The sequence below is a fragment of the Nyctereutes procyonoides genome, unplaced genomic scaffold (assembly GCF_905146905.1).
Source record: "Nyctereutes procyonoides isolate TBG_1078 unplaced genomic scaffold, NYPRO_anot_genome, whole genome shotgun sequence".
NCBI lineage: Eukaryota > Metazoa > Chordata > Mammalia > Carnivora > Canidae > Nyctereutes > Nyctereutes procyonoides.
The window spans coordinates 20,809,906-20,830,912 of NW_026575140.1; the positions used below are offsets into that span (position 1 = coordinate 20,809,906).

General features: G+C 50.3%; 1 protein-coding gene across 2 annotated transcripts; it reads left to right on the forward strand.

Annotated features, from left to right (window-relative positions):
• Positions 1-127: 127 nt before the first annotated feature.
• Positions 128-20,958, forward strand: DNAAF1 (dynein axonemal assembly factor 1). 2 transcript variants are annotated; one of them, XM_055306526.1, is made up of 12 exons: positions 128-317; positions 2,279-2,414; positions 3,184-3,275; positions 5,547-5,768; positions 5,873-6,039; positions 8,886-9,007; positions 11,849-12,015; positions 13,344-13,610; positions 16,800-16,894; positions 18,501-18,557; positions 19,402-19,768; positions 20,422-20,958. In XM_055306526.1, exons 1-12 carry the CDS (start codon positions 194-196, stop codon positions 20,517-20,519), a joined length of 1,914 nt encoding a protein of 637 aa, XP_055162501.1. In that variant the 5' UTR covers positions 128-193; the 3' UTR covers positions 20,520-20,958. The 2 variants fall into 2 exon arrangements, with proteins under 2 accessions (XP_055162501.1, XP_055162502.1); XM_055306527.1 differs by lacking the exon at positions 128-317 and adding an exon at positions 496-769.
• Positions 20,959-21,007: the final 49 nt, after the last annotated feature.

Here is a 21,007-nt window from a genome sequence, read left to right on the forward strand (position 1 = left end):
ACGCGCCGGAGCTCCCCCGAGTGCGCGTGCGCGGCGGTTGCCGTGGCGACCCCGCTAGCGTTGGGCGGCCAACGACTCGGACGCCGGCGGCTGGCAGCGGGCGGCGGGCGGGGAAGGAAAGCGGCGCGTCGCTGACCCGGCCGGCGGCTTCGGCGACCCCGCGGAGCAGGGTGTGCGGGGCTTCCGGATAAGCATGCACCCCGAGGCCTCGGGGCCCGCGGTGGACCGGCGGGCGGGGCAGGGCCGCGCACAGGAGCCGGGCGCGGAGCAGTCGGCGGGCGACCACGGGGACGCGGGCCCGGCGGGCCGCAAGGAAGGTGCACACCGCTGCCCGGGAGCCGAGGGGCGGGGGGCTGCGGCCGGCACCACCCCTGACCTGGCCGGCCGGCGGGAGCCATAGTAATAATGACGGGCGCGCCGCACGCCTTGTAAAGGGTGCTCCCGCCCCCAGCGATGGGCACTCCTCCCCGTTTCATGCAATTGGAGAAACTGAGACTTAGAGAGGTTACGGAACTTGCTCCAGCGACATTACCCTCGTGAGGTCCTTGACAGCACAGACTCCCGCTGGACAGTCGGACTTCGCAGCGCAAGCCCTTACCCAGCACACCCGCCTCCCCAGCGCCCACCTGTTACCTATTTGGAATGTACCCCTTTATTGCAAGATCAAAGATGAAAGGCTCTGGGGGCAGGACGTCCTGACTGAATTAGCAGGGTCCAGTCCAGTGCCTGACCCATGGTAGAGTGTGAATGGGGAGCTGGTGGTTCTGAGGTCAGTGGGTGACTCCTCACCAGCTTCTCAGACAGCTTTCAGCCTCTGCTCTCACTTTGCTTGGGGCCCCAAGGGAAATCTTTCAATGGTTGCATAAGCTACTTGATTTGTATTTCGTTTTTTGAACTCACTCAACTAGCGTGTCTGGAGCATTAGCCGTGCAGGCAAGCCCTGTATGTAGAGCTGCAGGGAAGCTGTGTGGCTCACTGGAAAGAGGCTTTGGAGGTATTCACACTGGGTACAGATTGCAGCTCTGCAACTTGCCCGTTTTAAGGCTGACAGCCCAGAGTTTAGCCTCTCTTTGGGGGGGGGGGGCAGTCTACTGGTCTGTAGGTAGGGGTAATTATATTAGGTTTCTGGGCTACAGTGGGCCATTAATCAACACTAGCTCTTGTTATTCAGATAATCAATTATTATGTATGCTGAACACCTCTTGTGTATTTATTCCCCCAAACACTTATCTGGCACCTCCTGTGGCTGGACATTGCATGCAGTGGGAAATGGAAGAGTGTAAGACTCTGTCCCACACACAGAGTGGTTAGTCTGGTTCGATAGACCACAGGAACATAGAGCACAGCAGCCAACAACTCTTAAAGATTTAAGTGCATTTGAACTGGCCAATTTTGATTGACCTTTAAAAAAAATTAAGTGCCTTTGAATGTGCTCATTCTCTTTTTACCAAAGATGTTTTCGACACTTTTGTTTCTTTTCCTGTGGTTTTTCTTTGGGGCACTTTTTAAAAAGAAGAGAGAACATTGTAACAAATACCCATGTATCATCACTAAGAATTGAAAATGATTAAAGTTTTATCATTTTTACTTAAAGTCTTTTTTTTTAAATTAAGACATTTCAAATAAAGTCGATGTTCCTTTTGCCCTTCTCCCCCCAATTCTCATTCCTATACCCTCCTCCCCTTCCCTTATCCAGAATTTTTGTGTGGATTCTTTCAATCACATCTGTCTCTCTCTTTCTGTCTCTCCCTTCCTCCCTCCCACCCTCCCTTCCACACATGCTTTCTCCCCTCCTCTTTCTCTATGTATATATATTATTTGTCCATAAACACCTCATAACATTGGTTTGTATGTTTTTAACTTATATAAATGGTATATATATGTGCTTATCATGAAACTTGCTTTATTTTCTCCTACATGTTTCTGAGAATTATCCGTATTGATTGATGTAGTGCATTCTTCCCCAAGGCAGATACTAATCCGTTATTTTACGTAACTAGCCACCACGGGTGGTTATTTGCATTGTTGACTGTCTTCTGCTATTAAAAGTAATGCAGTAATGAATACCTTTGTACATGCATCCTTGTGCACCTGTTCAAAAGCTCTCATGGAGGACCTCCCTAGAAGTGAACTTGCAGTAGTCTTTACCAATGCTTTACAAATCGTCATACATTTAAAGAGCCCTCATGTTCCATATTAAAAGCCAACATTTACTAATCAAGTTGAAATTGGGCAAACATTTTATACACCTCTTGATCTCTATTCCCTTATTTTATAGAAATTAATGATCCGAAGGAAACATGTGTGAGTCCTTCTGACACATCTTACCCAAGCAAGCAGAAACAGAGTGGTGACAGCAGGTCGGGCAGTTGCTTAGCAAATGAGAGAGATGACCAGGAAAATCACAGCCCCAGGTATGTGAGCATGCTGCTGCCAATTACAGCACACATTTACTGAGGAAAGCAGATGGTATAATCACACACACACCCCATTTTTTAAGATTATATTTATGTAATCATGAGAGACAGAGAGAAAGGCAGAGACATAGGCAGAGGGAGAAGCTCCCCATAGGGAGCCCAGTGCAGGGCTCCATCCCATGACACCAGGATCACACCGTGAGCCAAAGGCAGACGCTCAACCACTGAGCCACCCAGGTGTCCTGCTATAATCACCCCTTTGAACAGATAAGGAAATTGAGGCTCACGGAAATTAAATAGTTGGCCCAGTGTCTGAGAATTAGTACCAGAGTCAGAATGGTGCTGCATCTATAGCACAACTAACCACAGTGTATTAAACTTTAATGCCAGGCCTGGGGAGAGAAACATCAGTAGTTCTTGATGACACTATTAAAAGTATTTTTATTAGAACATACATTGCAATTTTTAGGAATGCTGAAAGTAATGATATTGGAGGAGGCCCTGGAAGGTATACAAAAAAAGAACTTAAAATAGTTTATTAGGCAAAAAAAAAAAAAAGAAAGAAAAGAAAAGAAGGAAAGAAAGAAAGAAAGAGAAAGAAAGAAAGAAAGAAAGAAAGAAAGAAAGAAAAAAAAAAAAGAAAAGTTATCAGCCACTTAGGTTATTTTGGAATTTGGAGAAGAAATGGGTGTGCTAAAGAATTTTTGGAATGTTTCACAGCTGACAAACTGAAATAAATTTCTTATTCATGTTTCTCACTTAACAGAATGACTAAAAGTTTCCTGCAAAAGCTCTGCAAGCAACACAAGCTTTATATTACCCCAGCATTGAATGATACACTGTATTTACACTTTAAAGGTAAGGACCTGGTAGAGGGGTCTGCTGTCAGGCAGAAGGCTCTAGTGGTATAAAAAAATTTCTTGCTGGGATCCTCTGGAGTTCTCAAAGTATATTTGAGTAGAAATTTCAGAGTTTTGGGGTACCTGGCTGGCTCAGCCATTTAAGCATCTGCCTTCAGCTCAGGTCATGTTCCTAGGATCCTGGAATGGAGCCGTGGGTCAGGCTCCCTCCTCTGTGGGGAACCTGCTTCTCCCTCTCACTGCCCTTGCTGTTCTCTCTCTCTCTCTCTCTCTCTCTCTCTCTCTCTCTCTCTCTCTCTCTTTCTCTGTGTCAAATAAATAAAATCTTTAAAATAAAAAAAGAAGGGGCAGCCTGGGTGGCTCAGTGGTTTAGCACCGCCTTCAGCCCAGGGCATGATCCTGGAAACCTGGGATCAAGTCCCATGTCGGGCTCCCTGCATAGGGCCTGCTTCTCCCTCTGCCTGTGTCTCTGCCTCTCTCTCTCTCTCTCTCTTTCTCATGAATAAATAAATAAAATCTTAAAAAAAAAAAAAAGAGGGGCACACGGGTGGCTTAGTGGTTGAGCATCTGCCTTTGACTCAGGTTGTGATCCTGTGGTCCTAGGATGGAGTCCCACATTGGGCTCCCCACAGGGAGCCTGCTTCTCCCTCTGTCTCTCTCTGTCTCTCATGAATAAATGGGTAAAATCAGAAAAGAAAGAAAGAAAGAGAGAAAGAAAGAAAGAAGAAAAGAAAAGAAAAGAAAAGAAAAAGAAAAATTTCAGAGTTCAGTGAAGATCTGTAGAAAAGCAATAATATTTCCTTGACAAGTCTTCACTGACTGGAGCTGATAAAAGGGGCCACTGAGTATATAGATACCAGGGAAGCATGTTGACATCCTTTACTTATATTTTCTGAAAGACTTAAAAATTTCTCAAACCAGCAATCCAGTAGTGAACACTGGGCTTGGGTGGGACTCATCTCGAAAGAGGAGGGTGATTAGTGCCTCCCAGGTCAGAGAAACATGAACAGTGGCACCCCAGGGGCCCCAGGCCTAGTGTGCAGGATCCCATGTAAACCTCAGCGGGGGTCCATAGACCTCACTAGTCCCAGCAGTGATGAAGAGGAGGGACAGCTTCAGCTTCCTCTGAATTCGGATGGTCAACTCACTTCATAGACCCTCTGTGTGTTCCTTTAGTAGGAACTCTTCTGTACTCTGCTGGCAATGCAGAGGCACGTACAGCCTGGCATCTGGGGGTTGGGGCTGCCACCGCGAGACATGCCGTGCCAGGGAGACCCAGGAAGGGCGCCAGCAGCAAACACCCCTTAAGGAAATGCAAGGACTCCTAACTGGTCTCCACACCTCCACGTTGCCATCTCCAAAATCTGGCACCCAACGTGTAGGTGTCACAGTGAATAGGATGACTTAGAGGAGAGCCCAGGGGACCAATATTGAAGAGGTGGGGAGAAGAGGATCCAACAGGTCAGACTTAGTGCAGAGTTAGAAGGTGGAAGAGCCAGGACGGAGATGTGCCCATATTCGCTCCTGCTCCCCTAGACCACACAAACTTAGCAACTGAATTCACTATCTGCTGCTATTTTGTGGGCCGGAACCGGGGGAATGGCTTAGCTGGCTCATTCTGGCTCACCAGGGATACTGTAACTATAATCAAAACTTTTTTAGGCAACAGAATAACTTTCAAGGGCTTTGGTGATAACAGATGAACCCCCAGTTACAAACTGATAATGAGTTACCAACGTAAACAAAGTGTTTGTTCTCCTTACCTTAAATTTGGCTCCTAAAACTGAAAAATAGAACAAGACCCACAGTTTGCACTGGCCTCGGGCTCAGCTGGATCCCTGTGCTCATGGCATGGCTTCACCGCAATGCCTGTTTCCTTCGCTTGGTTGGCCCTGCTCCTCTGGTTCACTGGGGGCAGGTGATCCCTCGCCTCCACCCACTGCCAGCCAAGAAGGGAAGGTAGCTGCTGCAGTGCTAGGCTTCACCCCACGGGGCTGGCAATTCCCCATTCTCTCCAGTGGAGCCAGCAAAACCTCCCAGGGTCCATCAAAGTTGGCCCTGCTTGGCTAAGTGTGACCAGCCCAGAGCGAATGGCTGTGCCTCTGATTGGCTGCCCGGGGAGCCACGGGGCAGTATCAGCAGAGGAATGCTCCCATGGTGTCACTAGGGGAAGGACATGTGGACGGTAGACGGGTAGTCAAAAACGAGGATGACCCTGTGTCTCGCATGCATGGAGGAACTTAGCCAGCACCCCCTTCCTTCTCACTAGGTTTCAATCGGATTGAGAACTTGGAAGAGTACACAGGGCTACGTTGTCTCTGGCTGGAGTGCAATGGAATACAGAAAATTGAGAATCTGGAAGCCCAGACCGAATTGCGCTGCCTCTTCTTGCAAGTGAACCTGCTTCATAAAATCGAGAACTTAGAATCTCTACAGAAACTGGATGCTCTTAACCTGAGCAACAATTACATCAAGACCATTGAAAACCTCTGTGAGCTGCCCCATGAGGGTCCTTATGCCACCGCTTTCCCTTGGGGGAGGTCCTAAAGGTACTTTATACTTTTGTTGCTCACTTCTGCTGACCTCACCTTCCAGCCTGTCTGCCAGTCCTGAACACGCTCCAGATGGCCCACAACCACTTAGAGACCGTGGAAGACATTCAGCATCTGAAGGAGTGTTTGAAACTTTGCGTCCTTGACCTTTCCCACAACAAGCTGAGTGATCCAGAAATCCTGAGTGTCCTGGAGAGCATGCCTGACTTGGTAAAATGTGCATGCACACAAAACTTGTGTTCTTTAGATACTGAATCTCCTCCCCCCTTGCCTCCCCCCACCCCTCCTTTCCTCCGACCTTCTTTACTCAGCCTGTCCTCTTGATGTCTTTAGCTGGAGCACTTGAATGCCAGGTACTGTGTCATTTTGTCCACAAACACTTCAGTGTGAATCTCCTTGGGGGGGGGGGGTGTCACTCTTAGTCTCTGCTGTCCCCTCCCATCAATCTGCCGAAGACACCAGTCCTGTTTTCAGGACTGCTACATCTGGATTTGGTTGATTGCATCCCCGGGGTGTCATGTAACATGTTCTGCTGGTCCCATATTTCCTGTGGAATGCTGATGTAGCCAGAGGCTCGGTCCAGTCCAGGTCCAGGGTTTCCCTTGGAGGTGTGCGACTGCGTCATGTCACAGGGCCTTCTCATGTCTGGTTGCCTCTGTTGTAACTCAAAGACAGCCTGATGGGGACCCGCGTGGTCAGCCTGCCTCAGCCAGGAAAAAGCCCTCATCCCTCTGTCCCCAGTTGTATAGCAGCTGCTGGTGGACACCGACTCTGCCTCATGAGTCATGGCTTCTGGAGCCATGCAGTGGCCATTGTCCAGCCCTCCCATCCCTGCCTCATTTATTAGCTGGAGCGTTCTCTGACGAGCACCTCCCTCATCACCTAAGGGTTCCCTAATATAGAGTTCTCACAGAAGGGTCCAGGATGGAGGTTTGGTTCTTTTTATTCATGGATTTTTAGAGAAAGGGGGCAAGTACCTAGCAACCGTGAACAGTGACAAGGAATGGTTTTTCCTTCCCTTGTGTCATTATGAACCATGGTTTATGTATATAGTACTTGATCTGATTTCATCCTTGCTGTCATTTTAGTTTTGGATATTCAGATAGTCCCTTCTTCTGGCCTGTGGGGACCCCTCCAGGCAGCTGCTTCCTGTGTCCTTGTGACTCAAATCCAGCAGCCCTTGACGGCTTCCTTGCTTTCTTGTGTGTGCATGTTGTCATGTGCTCTAGGGAAAACATTAAAGATAGCACCCCAAAACCCTGAGTTCACCATGTACTGCCTAGGGTGTGGATATGTAAGGAAAAAGTGAGATGATTTAAAGAGAAATAGTGAGCAACTCATAGGTCAGGAATAGTGTTCTGAGTAGATTGTCAGGGAGGGCTCGTTTAGAACTGCCAGCACACAGCGATCATATACAGCTGTGTCATGTAACACTTTATTTTCTTTTTGCTTAACTGCTATAACAAATTATCACACACTGGGTGGCTTAAACAGCAGAAATTTATCTTCTCATGATTCTAAGAGGGTAGGAATAGTCCAGAATTGTGGTGCCAGAGGTAGGTGAGGGGGCTTCTCCCTGTGTCCCGTGTCCTCGCATCGTCTCCTCTACATGTCAGTGTTCCAGTCCCCTCTTCTAAGGACAGCAGTTGGGCGGGACCAGGGCCTGTAATCTGAATCACCTCTTTAAAGGCCCTCTCTCCAAATACAGCCACATTCTGGGGTGCTGGGTTAGAAATTGAACATATGAATTTGGGGATGGGGAACACAGTTCAGTCCATGACAAAAGAAGTGTGCTTTACAATTGTTTTGTGATTGGTTTTTAAAAATTTTTATGTATGTATGTATGTGTATGTGTGAGAGAGAGAGAGAGAGAGAAAGAGAATGAGCAAGCAGGGGAAGAGAGAGGGGGAAGGGGAGAGAGGGAATCTCAAGCAGACTCCCTACTGAGCATGGAGCCCAATGTGGGGCTCGATCCCATTACCCTGAGTTGGGTACTTAATCAACTGAGCCACCTAGGCACCCCGTTTCATGTCTGCTATTCTTTAAAAATAAATAAATCTCCATCCACAATGCAGCCTCCTCATGCCTGCTCTGGGGTGTATATAGCACGCACATACACACCCCCATTCCCCCAGCCCCACAGAGTAAATACCCACCAGAATGAAGTTTGGGGAATGTTACCCTTACTAGGTTGCAGTATATTTGTTTTTTCCAATAACACAGACCACTTTCACTAAGAAAACTCATGAGTGGGATGCCTAGGTGGCTCAGCAGTTGAGCGTCTGCCTTTGGCTCAGGTCGTGATCCTGGAGTCCTGGGATCGAGTCCCACGTCGGGCTCCCTGCATGGAGCCTGCTTCTCCTGCTGCCCTCTCTCTCTCTCTCTCTCTCTCTCTCTCTCTCTCTCTTTCTCTCTGTTTGTCTCTCATGAATAAATAAATAAAATCTTAAAAAAAAAGAAAACTCATGAGTTCAGGCAAACTAGTTTTAAGTGGATCTTCTGCATGTTGCTTTAGCTGCCCACTTCTCTAAGTGTCACGGGCAGGAAAGGAGGAGACAGTGTTGAAAGACAGGAGATGCCACGTGACATCCAGCAGATGCATGAGCCTGGCGAGCTGGCACATTACATCCTTTCCCTATCCGAGCTTCCCATCTGCCTGGCTGCTGTGTACACTTTCTTAAAATGAGTCCTGGCTGGGAAGGTGAGAAAACAGCCAATTAGACTGAAGTTAATGTCAGCCAAAGAGCTTGGGTGAGCAAAATAACGTCCTTGCTGAGTTGGACAGGTTTCCAGATGTGTTTTCCAAGATTGTTCTGGAAGGACAGTGAGATTTCAGGTCTGTGGTTGAAGTACAAGAATGGGCTGCTCCATTACCAGGACAGTTCTGATGGCCAAAAAGCAAGGAAAACCTTCTAGCTTCCCTGATAAAGTCATCTGGGGGTGGTGGGGGGCACAGGCGTCTTATTTATGTACTCTCAGAGCACAGCACGTGTAGACTATTTGAATCATACCCATGTTTGTTAGTAATCAGTCTGGCTCTGCCTGTATGCTTCCAGCGCGTACTGAATTTGATGGGAAACCCCGTTATCAGGCACATCGCTAATTATCGAAAGACTGTCACCGTTCGGCTGAAACACTTAACATACCTGGATGACAGGCCAGTTTTCCCAAAGGACAGGTAAGGAGGAGAGAAGTCTTTGGATCGCATGTTAGTATGTAATGGTTGAGCACGCTTAATAATAAACTTGTACACATTGCTGAATTGCGAGCATTTGTAATATTCTTAGGAAACAAGTTTAATGGCTACATAATTGTTTATAATAAGAAATTATCTACTCTTGAGCACTTACTCATTGATTTTTTTCATAATCCTCATATAGCTATCCTTACACATAAGTCTCTGACCTCATTGCTGATTTTGTTAGGGTGGAATTTGAGTAGTTGTATTATTGGGTTAAAGACTGCAGTTTGAGACTCTGTAGAGGTGCTTGCAAATATTTCCTAATTTTCTAGAAAGTTTGTGATGATTCATGACTTCATCAGACATAGCCATATAAATGAAATCTTCATCAGGCGACTCAATGAGTGAAGACTGTATCTCATCTTACTGTGGGGTAACTGATGAGGTTGGGCACTCTTATGTGTTTCTCAGGCAGGTAGATCTCTTGCTCTGTGAGCACCCCATTTATAACCTCCTCCCAGTTTCCTTTTGGAGGTCCTTTTGTTATTGGTTCATAGGAGGTCTTTTTTTTTTTTCTTTTTTCTTTTTTTCATAGGAGGTCTTTTTTATATTAAGAATATTGAACCTGGGACTGCCATGTGTATGGTCACGACTCTTGTATCTATGTTTTTAATTTAGGTCACCATTGATTCTCACTTAGAATAAAATCTCTGTACCATGGGCTGCTTGAAGTGAAATGCAATCTAAACTTTAAGGTACACAGCATTTAAGAAGCAGTGTAGCTGGTAGTATGTTTTTGAATTCACAAAGTTAAATCAAACTAACAAATATTTCAAGTAGAAGTGAGAGCCTCCAGGTGAAGAAAACAAGACCACCTGCTCCTGGGAAGCCGGGGGAAGGCGTACCCAGCTCCGCGGCACCCAGGGGCCACAGGGGCCACAGAGCAGAGCCTAGGCAGTGACTTTGAAACACAGGCCTGCAGCCCTGAGGTCTGTTCCCTTGGGTGGGCTCCCCCAGCTTCACATTCCTCATCAGGAAGGTGGGGACAATATGACCACAAGTGGGATTTGAGAAGTGCTGGGCTCAGAAGGAGTAAACCCATGGGAGCAGCAGCTAAGGATTCTGAGCTTCAACCATGGGTGGTGCTGAGCCACAGGAAAGTGGGAGCAGGGATAGGAGCCAGCCTCTCTGCATATTGCCACTCTGGTTCAGGGGTCGGACTCACTGGGGTTTGAGCCCTAGTTCCCACCCCCTTGCTGTCCCATATCAGCCACTTGCTGTTCTCCCTGCCAAGGAGGTTCCTCACAGGTGTTTGCAGGTGTCTGATCACCTGTCCCCTCAGGCAACTCTCCATCTCACGAGCACCTTTTCCACCTGGTGTCTCTCTAACCGGCTCTCTTTTCTTTGGACACATCAGCCTTTGACATACTTGTTTCCTTTTTGAGTATCCATCTTTTCCCATAAAAATGCAGCTCTAATAGAACGAGTATTGTCATCTCTTATAACCTGCTGTATCCCCAGCCCCTAGAACAGTTTGCCCACTTAAAGTGTACAACTCGATGGTTTCTGGTATATTCACAGAGTTGTGCAGCCACCACCACGTCAATTCTAAAATATTTATATTGCCCCAAAAGACTAACCCTTACTCATTATCTGATATTCCTCATCCCCTCTCTCTTCCAGCCCCATCTCCATGTTTTTTTTTTTTCCCTATGCCGGATGTTTCCTATCAATGGAATAGTACAATATGTGGCCTTGTGTGATTGGCTTCTTTCACTTCCACAATAGTTTCAAGGCTCATACACACAGCAGTATAGATCAGTAACTCATTCCAAAATAATGTCACAAAAGAATATTCCATTTGGAGACACCATGTTTTATTCAGCCAGGAGTTGGTGAACTTTGCAGTTGTTTCCACTCTGGGGCTCTTGTGACAGGTGCCGCTACAAGTGTTTGTGTGCTGGGTTTTGTGTGGACATTGGTTTTCAACTCTGTTGAGCAGATACTTAGGAGCACAATGCCAGCTTGTAGGGAAGATTACTCGTAGCTCTGTAGCTGCCAGGCTCTCCTCCAGGGGGCCGCACCAGCCTGTGTTCCCACCAGGATGAGTGGGCTCCACCTTCTTCCCAGCATCTGGTGTCAGTGTTTGGGATATCAATTGTCCTAATAGGCGTGATGTGGCACCTCCTCGTTGTAACCCACAATTCCCTGATGTCAGAGACACTGAGCTGCTTTGCCATCTGCCTGTCTTCTTTGGTGAGGTGTCTAGGTCGTTTCCCGCTTTTTTTTTTTTAAATTGTGGGTTGTTTCTTTTTTTGAGGTCTCATAGTTGTCTGTTTTGAACATAAGCCATGTATCAGTTCTCTTTCTTGTAAATATTTTCTCCCAATTCATGGCTTCTCATTTCATTCTTTTAAATTTTTCTTCTACTTTTAAATTGTGTTGTTTTTGTATTCATGAGTCATAGAAGTTCTTTATATACTCATCCCCTAGTAAGTGTATGACTTGCAGATATCTTCCCACATTCTGTGGGGTGTCTTTTTACTTTGTGGTATTCTTTGTGTTACAAACATTTTTAATTTTGATGGAGTCTGGTTTCTCTATTTTTCCTTTTTATTGCTGGTGCTTTTGGCATTGCATCGAGAAGCCTTTGCAAGCCATTAAGGAGGGGAGTGTGCATATGTTAACCGATATTCTGTGGCCACACGTCCCATGTGCCTTCAGTTTGATTTGGGGAAAATGAGCGAGTTTGGTGAGACAGTATATTTTGAATTACTTTTACCTTGTTGAAAATTCTGAACTCTCCAATTTCTGTTTTTTGTTTGTCCTCATCAACAGAGCTTGTGCAGAGGCCTGGGCCAGGGGAGGGCTTGCAGCGGAGAAGGAGGAGAGAGAGAAGTGGGAGAGCAGAGACCGGAAGAAGATTGAGGACAGCATTGAAGCCCTAGCAATGATCAAGCAGCAGGCAGAAGAGAGAAAGCGGCAGAAAGCCAGCCAGGAGGGAGGTACGCACTCTGGGCAGCAGTAGCACCCCGGGCTCTGTGTAGACTAGAGATCTGGGCTGGGGAACTTGGCCTTTCATCTCTGGGATTTAGCTTTGACCGATCATTCACACACCTGCGGATGCCTGTGCATGTGGCCTCACCCACCTGCCAAGGGTTAGGAAGAGTCCCAGCATTAATTGGCAGTTTCAAGCCACTTTCAGTGATAAAAGTGCAGTTGTGTTAAAATAGCCTCAGTCTTCCAAAATAAATGATCTATTCGTTTTTTATGACTGTCATGACAAATTACCATAAATTTAGGGGCTTTAAAACAACACAATTTTATAGGTCAGAAGTTTGGACGTGAGTCTCACGGAGCTAAAATCAAGGTGTGACCAAGGCTGCATTCCTTCTGGAAGCTCCTGGGGAGAATCTGTTTTTTCATCTTTTCCAGCTTGTTGAGATCCCCTTAGTGCCGCCATCCCTGGGCCTGTGGCCCCTCCTCCACCTTCCTCTGCAGGACCTTCAAATCTCTCCTGCTCTGACCCCCTGCCGCCCTCTCTTTAGGATCTATGTGGTGACGCTGAGCCCACCTGGATACTCTAGGATCATCGCCCCATCTCAGGGTCCTTAATCTCCTCTGCCAAGTCCCTTTTACTATGTGAGGTCACATTCTGACAGGTTCTAGGGTTAGGATGCAGACACCTTTGTGGGGCCATTATTCTGAATACCGTGAGTTCATATCAAAGCTCTGTGCTATTGTACTGATTTCATGCTCACCCCACATAATGCCATTGACAGCAATAAATCTGCCAGCATCTAGACCGGGGGCTTAGTCTGTGTCTTCATCCCGTATCTCAGCCACATGGTTATTAAGGTTTTCCATTACTACTCTTGCTCCTTTAAATCCACCATTTGTCTGCATGCAGGAAGTTCTCTCTGCCCACGTAGTGGGGATGGGTATAAATAAATAAGCTTTTGCACACAAATGCAGGCACATGTTCTTCCTCACACAAGGAGCTGGCTCACAGACATTGTCACAGATCCCGACCGGGAGAGCACTAGGTCCTTGCTCCTTGGAGTTTCCCTGGGGAGGTGAGATTTTTGGAAAAGCTTAAGGAATAATAAAACAAACAGCTGTATTGTCCACCTAGATTGTGTTGAGTGCACCCCCACCTCCGTGGACACAGCTCCGTGGCTTCAGTACTCAGCGCACACTTGGATGGACATCGCTGCATCCCCAACGGTGCCCTGAGCTCACTCCCAGCAGTTTGCTGCATGTCCCCGAGACATGTCCAGACTGCCCCCCCACCCCAGGTCCTTCGGCTCACCTTTGGTCATCTCTCGTTCAGGGGAGGAGCCAGTGCCAGAGGAGAACCAGAACGTGGATGCCAGCATGCAGGGGAAGGACAAGTCTCATGAGGAGCAGGAGAGGCAGCAGAAAATGGAGCTGTTTGTCAGGGAAAGCTTCGAGGCCAAGGATGAGCTGTGCCCGGAAAAGCCGAGTCTCATAGAGGAGCTGCCTGTGGAGGTCAGTGGGCAGACTGAAGACCAGGAGCCGGGGGTGCTGCTCCTGGGGGAGGCCCTGAAGCCGGCCGCCCCCAGAGCCACCTGCAAAGGTAAGGAGCTGGGGGCTGCATGAGGCACCCCGGGGGACCACAGCCTCTGAGCCACCCTGTGGGGCATTTCCCATTGCTGTGCCATTAGGACACAGTATACGTGGTGTCTCATTTGCCAGAGCTGCACTGCCCGTGGAAATACAATGAGGCCAAAGTATATTTTCTAGTAAACGGAGTAAAAAGAAATGGGTGAAACATTAATATTATATTTTAAACCAAACCCAGCCTATCTAAAAGATAATCTTTTAAATCAATATAAAATTCTTCACATGATACTTTTATTGGCACTATGTCAAAGCCCAGTATGCATTTGACCCAGCACGTCTCAATGTGGATGCTACCTTTTCCTTGGTTCAAGGGAGATGTAATCCTCCTAAAAGGAGGGAGGCTGTTTTATACTGCTTCAGGTGTAGAATTTAAATGAATCAAAAATCAAAACAAATTAAGAACTTCAGATCCTCAGGAGTACTGGTCACATTTCCAGTGAACCAACCTTGCGCAGCTATGGCTACTGTGGTGGACGATGCAGGTCTAGGCAAAGCAGGCCCCCTGGTGGGTTCAGCCACATTCCTTGGGTCCTGCTAACTAGTGGAAAAACCCAGGACTTCCCTGGGATGCTGTCCTATTGCTCTAGCATTGGTGAAGATGAGCCAGGCCTGGGCCATGCCCTACCTGCAGGGCCTTGAGAGACAGGGAGCATGTGGTCCCCCTGAGCAGCATCTGGGGTCTGTTTGGGGAGTTCATCTGGTCTGACCCAGAACACAGGTGCCCAGCAGGAAGGTGCCCACTGTCAGACCTAGAAGTAACCCTGTCCCCAGACTACGGAGACCACCAGCCAGAGGGACAAGGGCCACACCCCAGCATGACAGGTAGGGGTGAATTCTCTTTCCAGTGAAAGGATTTGGACAGAGCAGACCATCCTCAGTGATGAACTTAACTGACCCCACCCCCGAACAGTGCCCCACTATCCATCCATGGGGACTTAGAGCCACATCCTTTTCTTCAGTGATATGTGAAAAACCCAACTCCTTTCACGGCTGCGTGTGGGAGATAAAGATGCACATTAGGCAGGAGGCATATATAGGCGGGGATAGACCCCCCGCCACCAGGGACTCAGAAACCCTGTTTCTGCCAGGGCCGACTCAGGAATTCTCCAGGGATCCCAGGGGAGTGAGAGGCAGTGGGCAGAAAGGAAGAAGGAGCAGGAGGGACAAGTGTGCAAGCCCTCCAGGCCTAGCCCCCTAGCGCTACAGGAGGGAAGAGTTCTGTCCCCGAGCGGCCACTGCCACAAAAAGAGAACAGTGCTCTCTGGTGCTGCACCTGGTGTGGCAGCAGAGTGGCCCCTGAGGGACGCCAGCCTTTGCCTTCCTGAATGGACAGAAGGCACATTTGAAAAGAAGCTTGTTCACCACGGTGGCCATGGTCTGGAGCACGAGACACAGCCAGCTCTGTTATCCAACATGCATTGCCCCCTGAGATGGCCAGGGCTTCCCAGGTCTTGTGTGGCCCCGTTTGATGGAAGTGGAAACAGAGGCTCAGAGCAGTGAAGTAACTTGCTCCAGGAGGAGAGCAAGCGCATGGTGGACACGGGGATCAAAGCCAGCACTGCCCCGGCCCCTGCTCTCTGCTCCCCCTGGGCTAACCCCTCTGGGTGTCCATGTCCCGAGAGGTGAACTGGGCTGGCAGAGCAAAGAGATCCTCCTTCCACTTTGATTCAAATGACTCTGCCACGAGAAGGGCCAATCTCAACATAAAAACCTTCTGTTTAAACAACTACTTTCCATCCCCCTTTCCTGCATTGGACCGTCTTTCCTCATATGTGGAGGATGGGAGGAGTGAGGAGGTGGCCGGCGTGAGCAGCTGTGCTGCATTCTCCGTGCGAAGTCTGGACCACCTCCTGCGATCAGGAGTCTGTGCTGGCTCCCTGAGGAGCAGGGCCGGGATTGGGTGCCCGAGTCACCTCCCAAGCCCATGGGAAGTCTGCATTTCAGGGCAGGGGGAGCACCTGCACCATCGTGGAAATCACGGCACCTCCCACCTCTCCTTTCACCCTCCCCAGAAGGGCTTCAGCTGCTTCCTGGTGGTCCCCAGCACGGTCTGAGGACAACACAAGTGTTTCACTAAAACTGTGTACAGGTGGGGCAGGGAAGTTTCTAGATAGATATCCTGAGGTCAAAGCCACATCCAACCCCTCAATCAGCTGAGTGCCTGCAGGCAAACCCCAAAACCTTTGGGAGCCTGTTTCAGCCACTGTGAAATGAAAACAGTCTCTGCCATGGATTGAATGAGGTACGTAAGCTACACTCCCAATAATTGTTCATCTCTTCCCTGCCTTACCTTTTCCCAAAACAAAGCCTAGGCAGATTGTTTTTAGGCAACAAAGGGACCCAGCTGCTGCCTTGAGAAGCTTCTGGTGGCTGGCCGGAAGAGAAGCAGACCATGGTAGTTATCACTAGCACTGAATTGCAGAAGCCACAGGGACGGCGATGTGGAGACCGTGACCGCTGGACCCAGCGAGGGAAAGCCAACCACAACAGCGACCACAGAAGCCCTCTGCCCACCTTCTTGTTTCATGGGACATCAGGCCCACTGGGGTTCTCTGAGCCAAACTGGACACAGTGGACCTGTGTGTAGCCAGGAAAGTTGAGCCTTGGATCTCTCATGATGGAAGCTATGAGGCTGAAGAGCAAGCAGAGAACAGGACCCAAGGATAGGGCCTGGGGACGTCCAGGAGTGGGAGTCTGGAGTAGGAGGAGGGACCCGTCCCAGCTCCACATTCGCAGGCAGCCCTGTGTTACTTAGTGAGCCTCCTGGATGCTGGTGCTGCCACCGGGGATGGGCAGGCCCCACGGGTGGTGGACTCTGCCTGTCTTGGGCAGGGCCGTCACCCTGGAACCTCCAGCCTGCCTCCCATCCACCTCCCAATGGCCTTTATCCCCTGCCCGCCACCCCGGCCAAACTGCCACCTGGCTAGTACTTTCACCTTGTTGGAGTCACTGCCCAATTCCAGCCAGAGGGTGGCTCTCTCCTCTCCTTCTCCTTTCTCTTTAGACAGAACCCGGTCCTAATCTGGGGATTCTCGCAGCTTCGGTCTCTGGGGCTGGCCTCCCTCTGCCCTCGGGCTTGTCAGCCTGTGCACCGAGCATACAACCAGCCCCGAGGTGACTAACAACTCTGTGTCATTCTTAGAACCGGCCCCCAACACTGTGGCCCCCAACACCGCGAGCCCTGAGACTGTGGCTGGAGATGAAGATTTGGAGGTGGAGGAGAAGCTCTTCATCGATGTAAGTAAACAGCTGCCCCTGGAGAGAAGGGTCTGCTTTATGGTTGGATTGGATCACACGGAGACCCTCGAAATCCTCACGAACCAACGTGTGCTCCGTGGCCAACGGGCTTGCCATCCACAAGCTGCTCAGGATTCATTCCGGATGCTCGGGCCAGACCTGCCTGTTAACATGGTCTCCCCAGGTGTTCATATGTGTGTGTGTTCGAGATTGAGAGGTGCCAGGCCAGACGGTTCCCCATCTCCCTTGACAGAACTTTCGATTTGTTTTCTCCAAAGTGACACTGCAGAGCAGTTCTCTGACGAGCCTAATACAGAATCCCTGAGAATGTGGCATTTTTCACGGGAGCCTCCAGTCCTCTGCTGATGCCATCCAGTGAGCAGCATGTGCCACATCCAGGCCTGTTGCTTCTTGATGGTGGGCATGTGGCCTCGAGAACCCCTGTCCTGGCTTTGCCCACGTTGGTGACACAATAAATGCCCTGGCCCATGGGGGTGGGTACCACGGGGTTCGCACATTTCCCACCTGGCCAGGGAAGCGTGCTGGGGGTGGGGACCAAGATTGCGGAGGCATTTCTCCCCACTTCAGCCTCACGGCCTGCAGGCAGCCGGTGCTCACTTGGGTCACTGGGTGGGATGGCCAGCTTCCCGGGGCACGAGTGAGCTCCTGCTGGCTACCCAGGCAGCCTCCTTGATTTTCTGTGGCTCAGCAGGACTTACACGGAGCAGTGTTCAGAGCAGGCTTCTAGTTTTCAGAGCCTATGTAGAGTAAAAAACAGAGCTGGGGAGAGAGAACCAGCTGTATATAGGATGGCTAAGAGCTAATGCTTTTTTTTTAAGATTTATTTGAGAGAGAGAGAAAGTGAGAGAGCGAGCATGAGCAAGGGGAGGGGCAAAGGGAGATGGAGAAACAGACTCCCCGCTGAGCCCCACATGGGACTTGATCCCAGGACCCTGGGGTGATGATCTGAGCCGAAGGCAGACTCTTCACCGACTGAGTCACCCAGGTGCCCCAATACTCACGGTTCTAATTGTGCTTGGCACTGTTCTAAAGATACCATATATTGGTTGACTGGCCCTGCCAGTAGGTACCATTCTCATCCCCATTTCACAGACGAGGAGATTGAGAAACAGAGGTTAAGCAATTTGCCCAGGGCTCCACAGCCAAGCAGGGACGGAGCAGGAATACCAAGCTTGGCAGTCTGGCTCAAGGTCACACATCCAACCACACCCATTGCTGCCTGCCTCACGTGCTGGGCTGGTGGCTCTAGAGGAAGAGACAACAAACCCACAACACAAAAGCCCCCTAGTTGCAGGGAGGCCCAAACCACACTCATTTTATAGCACTTCAAGTCCCGGGACGAATCCAGACATTGGCAGTGCACGTGGTTTGGGCCCCACATCTCTCCCAGGTGATCTGGCCCCGTCTCTGATGACAAAGCCAAGTGGAACGAGGAATAGGTATTCCTGGGAACCCCTTTCGCTGCTGAGGTCGGGATCCTCAGATGGCAGCGTGCACACGGTTCCCCAGAGTGCTTGCAGTCCTTATTTCTCCGCACGCTTTGCTTGCACAGGTCCCAGGCTCACGGACTTGCTTGCTCTTCCAGGACCTGCCGGACTTGGAAGACGCTGATGTGGGCGAGGCTCTGGACGGCCAAGATGAGGTCATCAGCCCTGCTTTCCCACTGTCAGCCTGATGTCACGGTCACTCGGGCCCTGTGACCCACAAAGCACGGCTCCCTCCCTAATGCACCCGGGCCCCCTGAACCCCCTCTCCAGAGCAAGTGCAGCCACTCACTTCCATCAGGTCTTATGATGACTCCCGTGTGTCTTCCTGGACACACGTTTTGTCACTGACCTTCACTGCTCCTAGCAGATAATTCCCTGAGGACAATTCTGTCCTTCAGAGGTAGTTGGTGTGCACTTTCAGGATGTCTGTCCTGTAGTGACACACAGATGGGGAAGGAGGAGTGCAGGAGGCAGGATGGGGGCTCTCCCACGTGGACCGGCATTGCTGGGGCCTGGGTGCCAGACTGGGGCCCGAGGGAGAGGACAGCGTAAGGCACCGTCTCTGTGCAGGAGCACATTGTGAGGTAGGAAACGCGCGTGCGCGCACACACACACACACCCCACCCCACAGCCCCCCTCATCTCCAGTGATCTAGGTCCCGGAGGAGCATCTGCCAGCCGATTTGGAGCCCTGGGGGGTGGTGTTGGTGTAGCAGGCACAGCACTGGGGGGGGGGTAGTGTGGCTGGACACCCGGCGGAGGGCTGGAGCGGAGCCCCGCTGCACACCTCGCCACCACCTCGGGGCTCGGGAACGGCTGGCCAAGGGCATCGGTGCTGAGGCCTCTCTTCCCAAGGGCAGTGTTAGGCTTCCTCAGGCCTGTCTTATACGTGGAAACAGAGTATTTTATGATTAAAAAAAAAAGGCAGAATCAGCATTGGGCATTTTATAGGTGACCATCGGGAAAGCAGAAAGGGTCACACACGTTTTTATCTTAACAGATGTGCTTTCCAAAGGTGACAGCCATCTCGAGCTTGAGTGATGACAGTGAACCCGAACTGGACTACTCCTCGCTCCCAGTGCTGGAAGACACCCCAGATGCCCTTTCAAACATATTCGCAATCCCCAGGGACACCTCCAGGAAGGCTGAGACACCCTTTACGGACATATTTAAAGCAGCTAAGAGGAACTCGGAAACCCCAAGTAGAGACACCAAGTCCCCACGCCCGCTGATCCAGGAGCTCCACGGCGAGGAAGCTTCAGACCAGTCACCAAGGTCGCCAGCCTGCCAAAGGGACACCACACCACCCCTGCCACCCCCTTCCAGTGAGGACGGGGATGGTGACCTGCTTCCAGCCTCTTCCCCAGGTAAGACCACCCTACTTTCAGGACCACAGAGGTCCAAGCTCGGATGGGGGGAAAGGAATTGCCAATAACCCAACCCCAAGCGGAGGGCAGCTGATGGGTTGGAGAGGCTGCTCACAACAGGCCATGGAGATGGCTTGGAAACCTGTATTCACCCCCAGCCTCTCCAGGCTCAGGCTTCTGAGGGCAGGCGGGCTCTGGTGACGTGACGACTGGGAGTGTGGGACAAAATGAGAGTGACTGCTGGCCTGAGGGTAGAGGATCTGGTGAATGCTGAGAGGGGTGGTGCTGGCAGGGAGGGGAGGCTCACCAGGCAGGGGGTGGCCAGCTAGCGTATACCTGGTTGGGCAGGACAAGTCACACGTTGACTGGTCAGCCTGGCCTGGCACTTGGGGCCCATGCACATGGCCAAGGAGAGGCACGTGTTGGGGAAGCAGGGAAAGCGGGGTCGTGTTCACTGGAACGAGCCAATGGGGCGGGGTAGGGTGGCTAGTTCAGCAACTGTTGCTGGGCCTCCGCTGAGCTCAGGCCATTCCTGTTCTCACCCGACGCTGGCCAGTAGCTGGCCTGGCTGACCCGAGGCCCACAGGCAGGAACACACGAGGGGCTGCCCACAGTTCCCATGCACACAATGACCTTCTTTCCCAACTCCTTAGAAAACATCACCAAAGAGAATGAGGCGTTGTCTGAGCCCGAGCTTGTGGAGCGTGAGGCAGAAGGAGACCGAGAGGACATTGAATTTGGCTTGGACTGAACCCTCAAGTGGCCCTTCCGCCCCCACACTAATAGGGACAGCTGGTAGCTAGGGCCCTCCATGGGCGCAGGTCACCCCCTTGACTGGGCTCCCCTTCCTTCCTGAGAGTGCTCGGGGCCTCAGCTGCCCCTCCACTGGTGCCTCTGCAAGCGTGCGACAGTCATGCTCCTGTTCTCAAAGCAGGACACGACTGACCTCCCCCGGTTCTGTGGCATAAGCTGTGTAACTGAGCATTACAGACATTTTAGCATCCACGTGAGTCAAAGTGTTATTGGATTATTTACTATCTGTGTGAGTCCTGTGCTTCCTTGCACCAAGTATCCTGAGAAAAGATCCACTCTACATGTGTGATTAGAAAATCTAGATCAAATCCTGGTGTCCTGTGATATTCTGAGGGGCTGTTTTGCCCCCAGGGGAGCAAAATCTTCCACTGAGTGAAAGGTTTCCGAGGACGTGAATGTAGGTGGTACACATCCCAGGCCATGTGA

Coding starts and splice junctions, on each gene's coding strand:
- DNAAF1 (XM_055306526.1), top strand. CDS start 194: ATGCACCCCGAGGCCTCGGGGCCCGCGGTGGACCGGCGGGCGGGGCAG. Junction 3,276..5,546: donor ACTGTATTTACACTTTAAAG/GTAAGGACCTGG, acceptor CCTTCTCACTAG/GTTTCAATCGGATTGAGAAC. Junction 13,611..16,799: donor CCCCAGAGCCACCTGCAAAG/GTAAGGAGCTGG, acceptor TGTCATTCTTAG/AACCGGCCCCCAACACTGTG.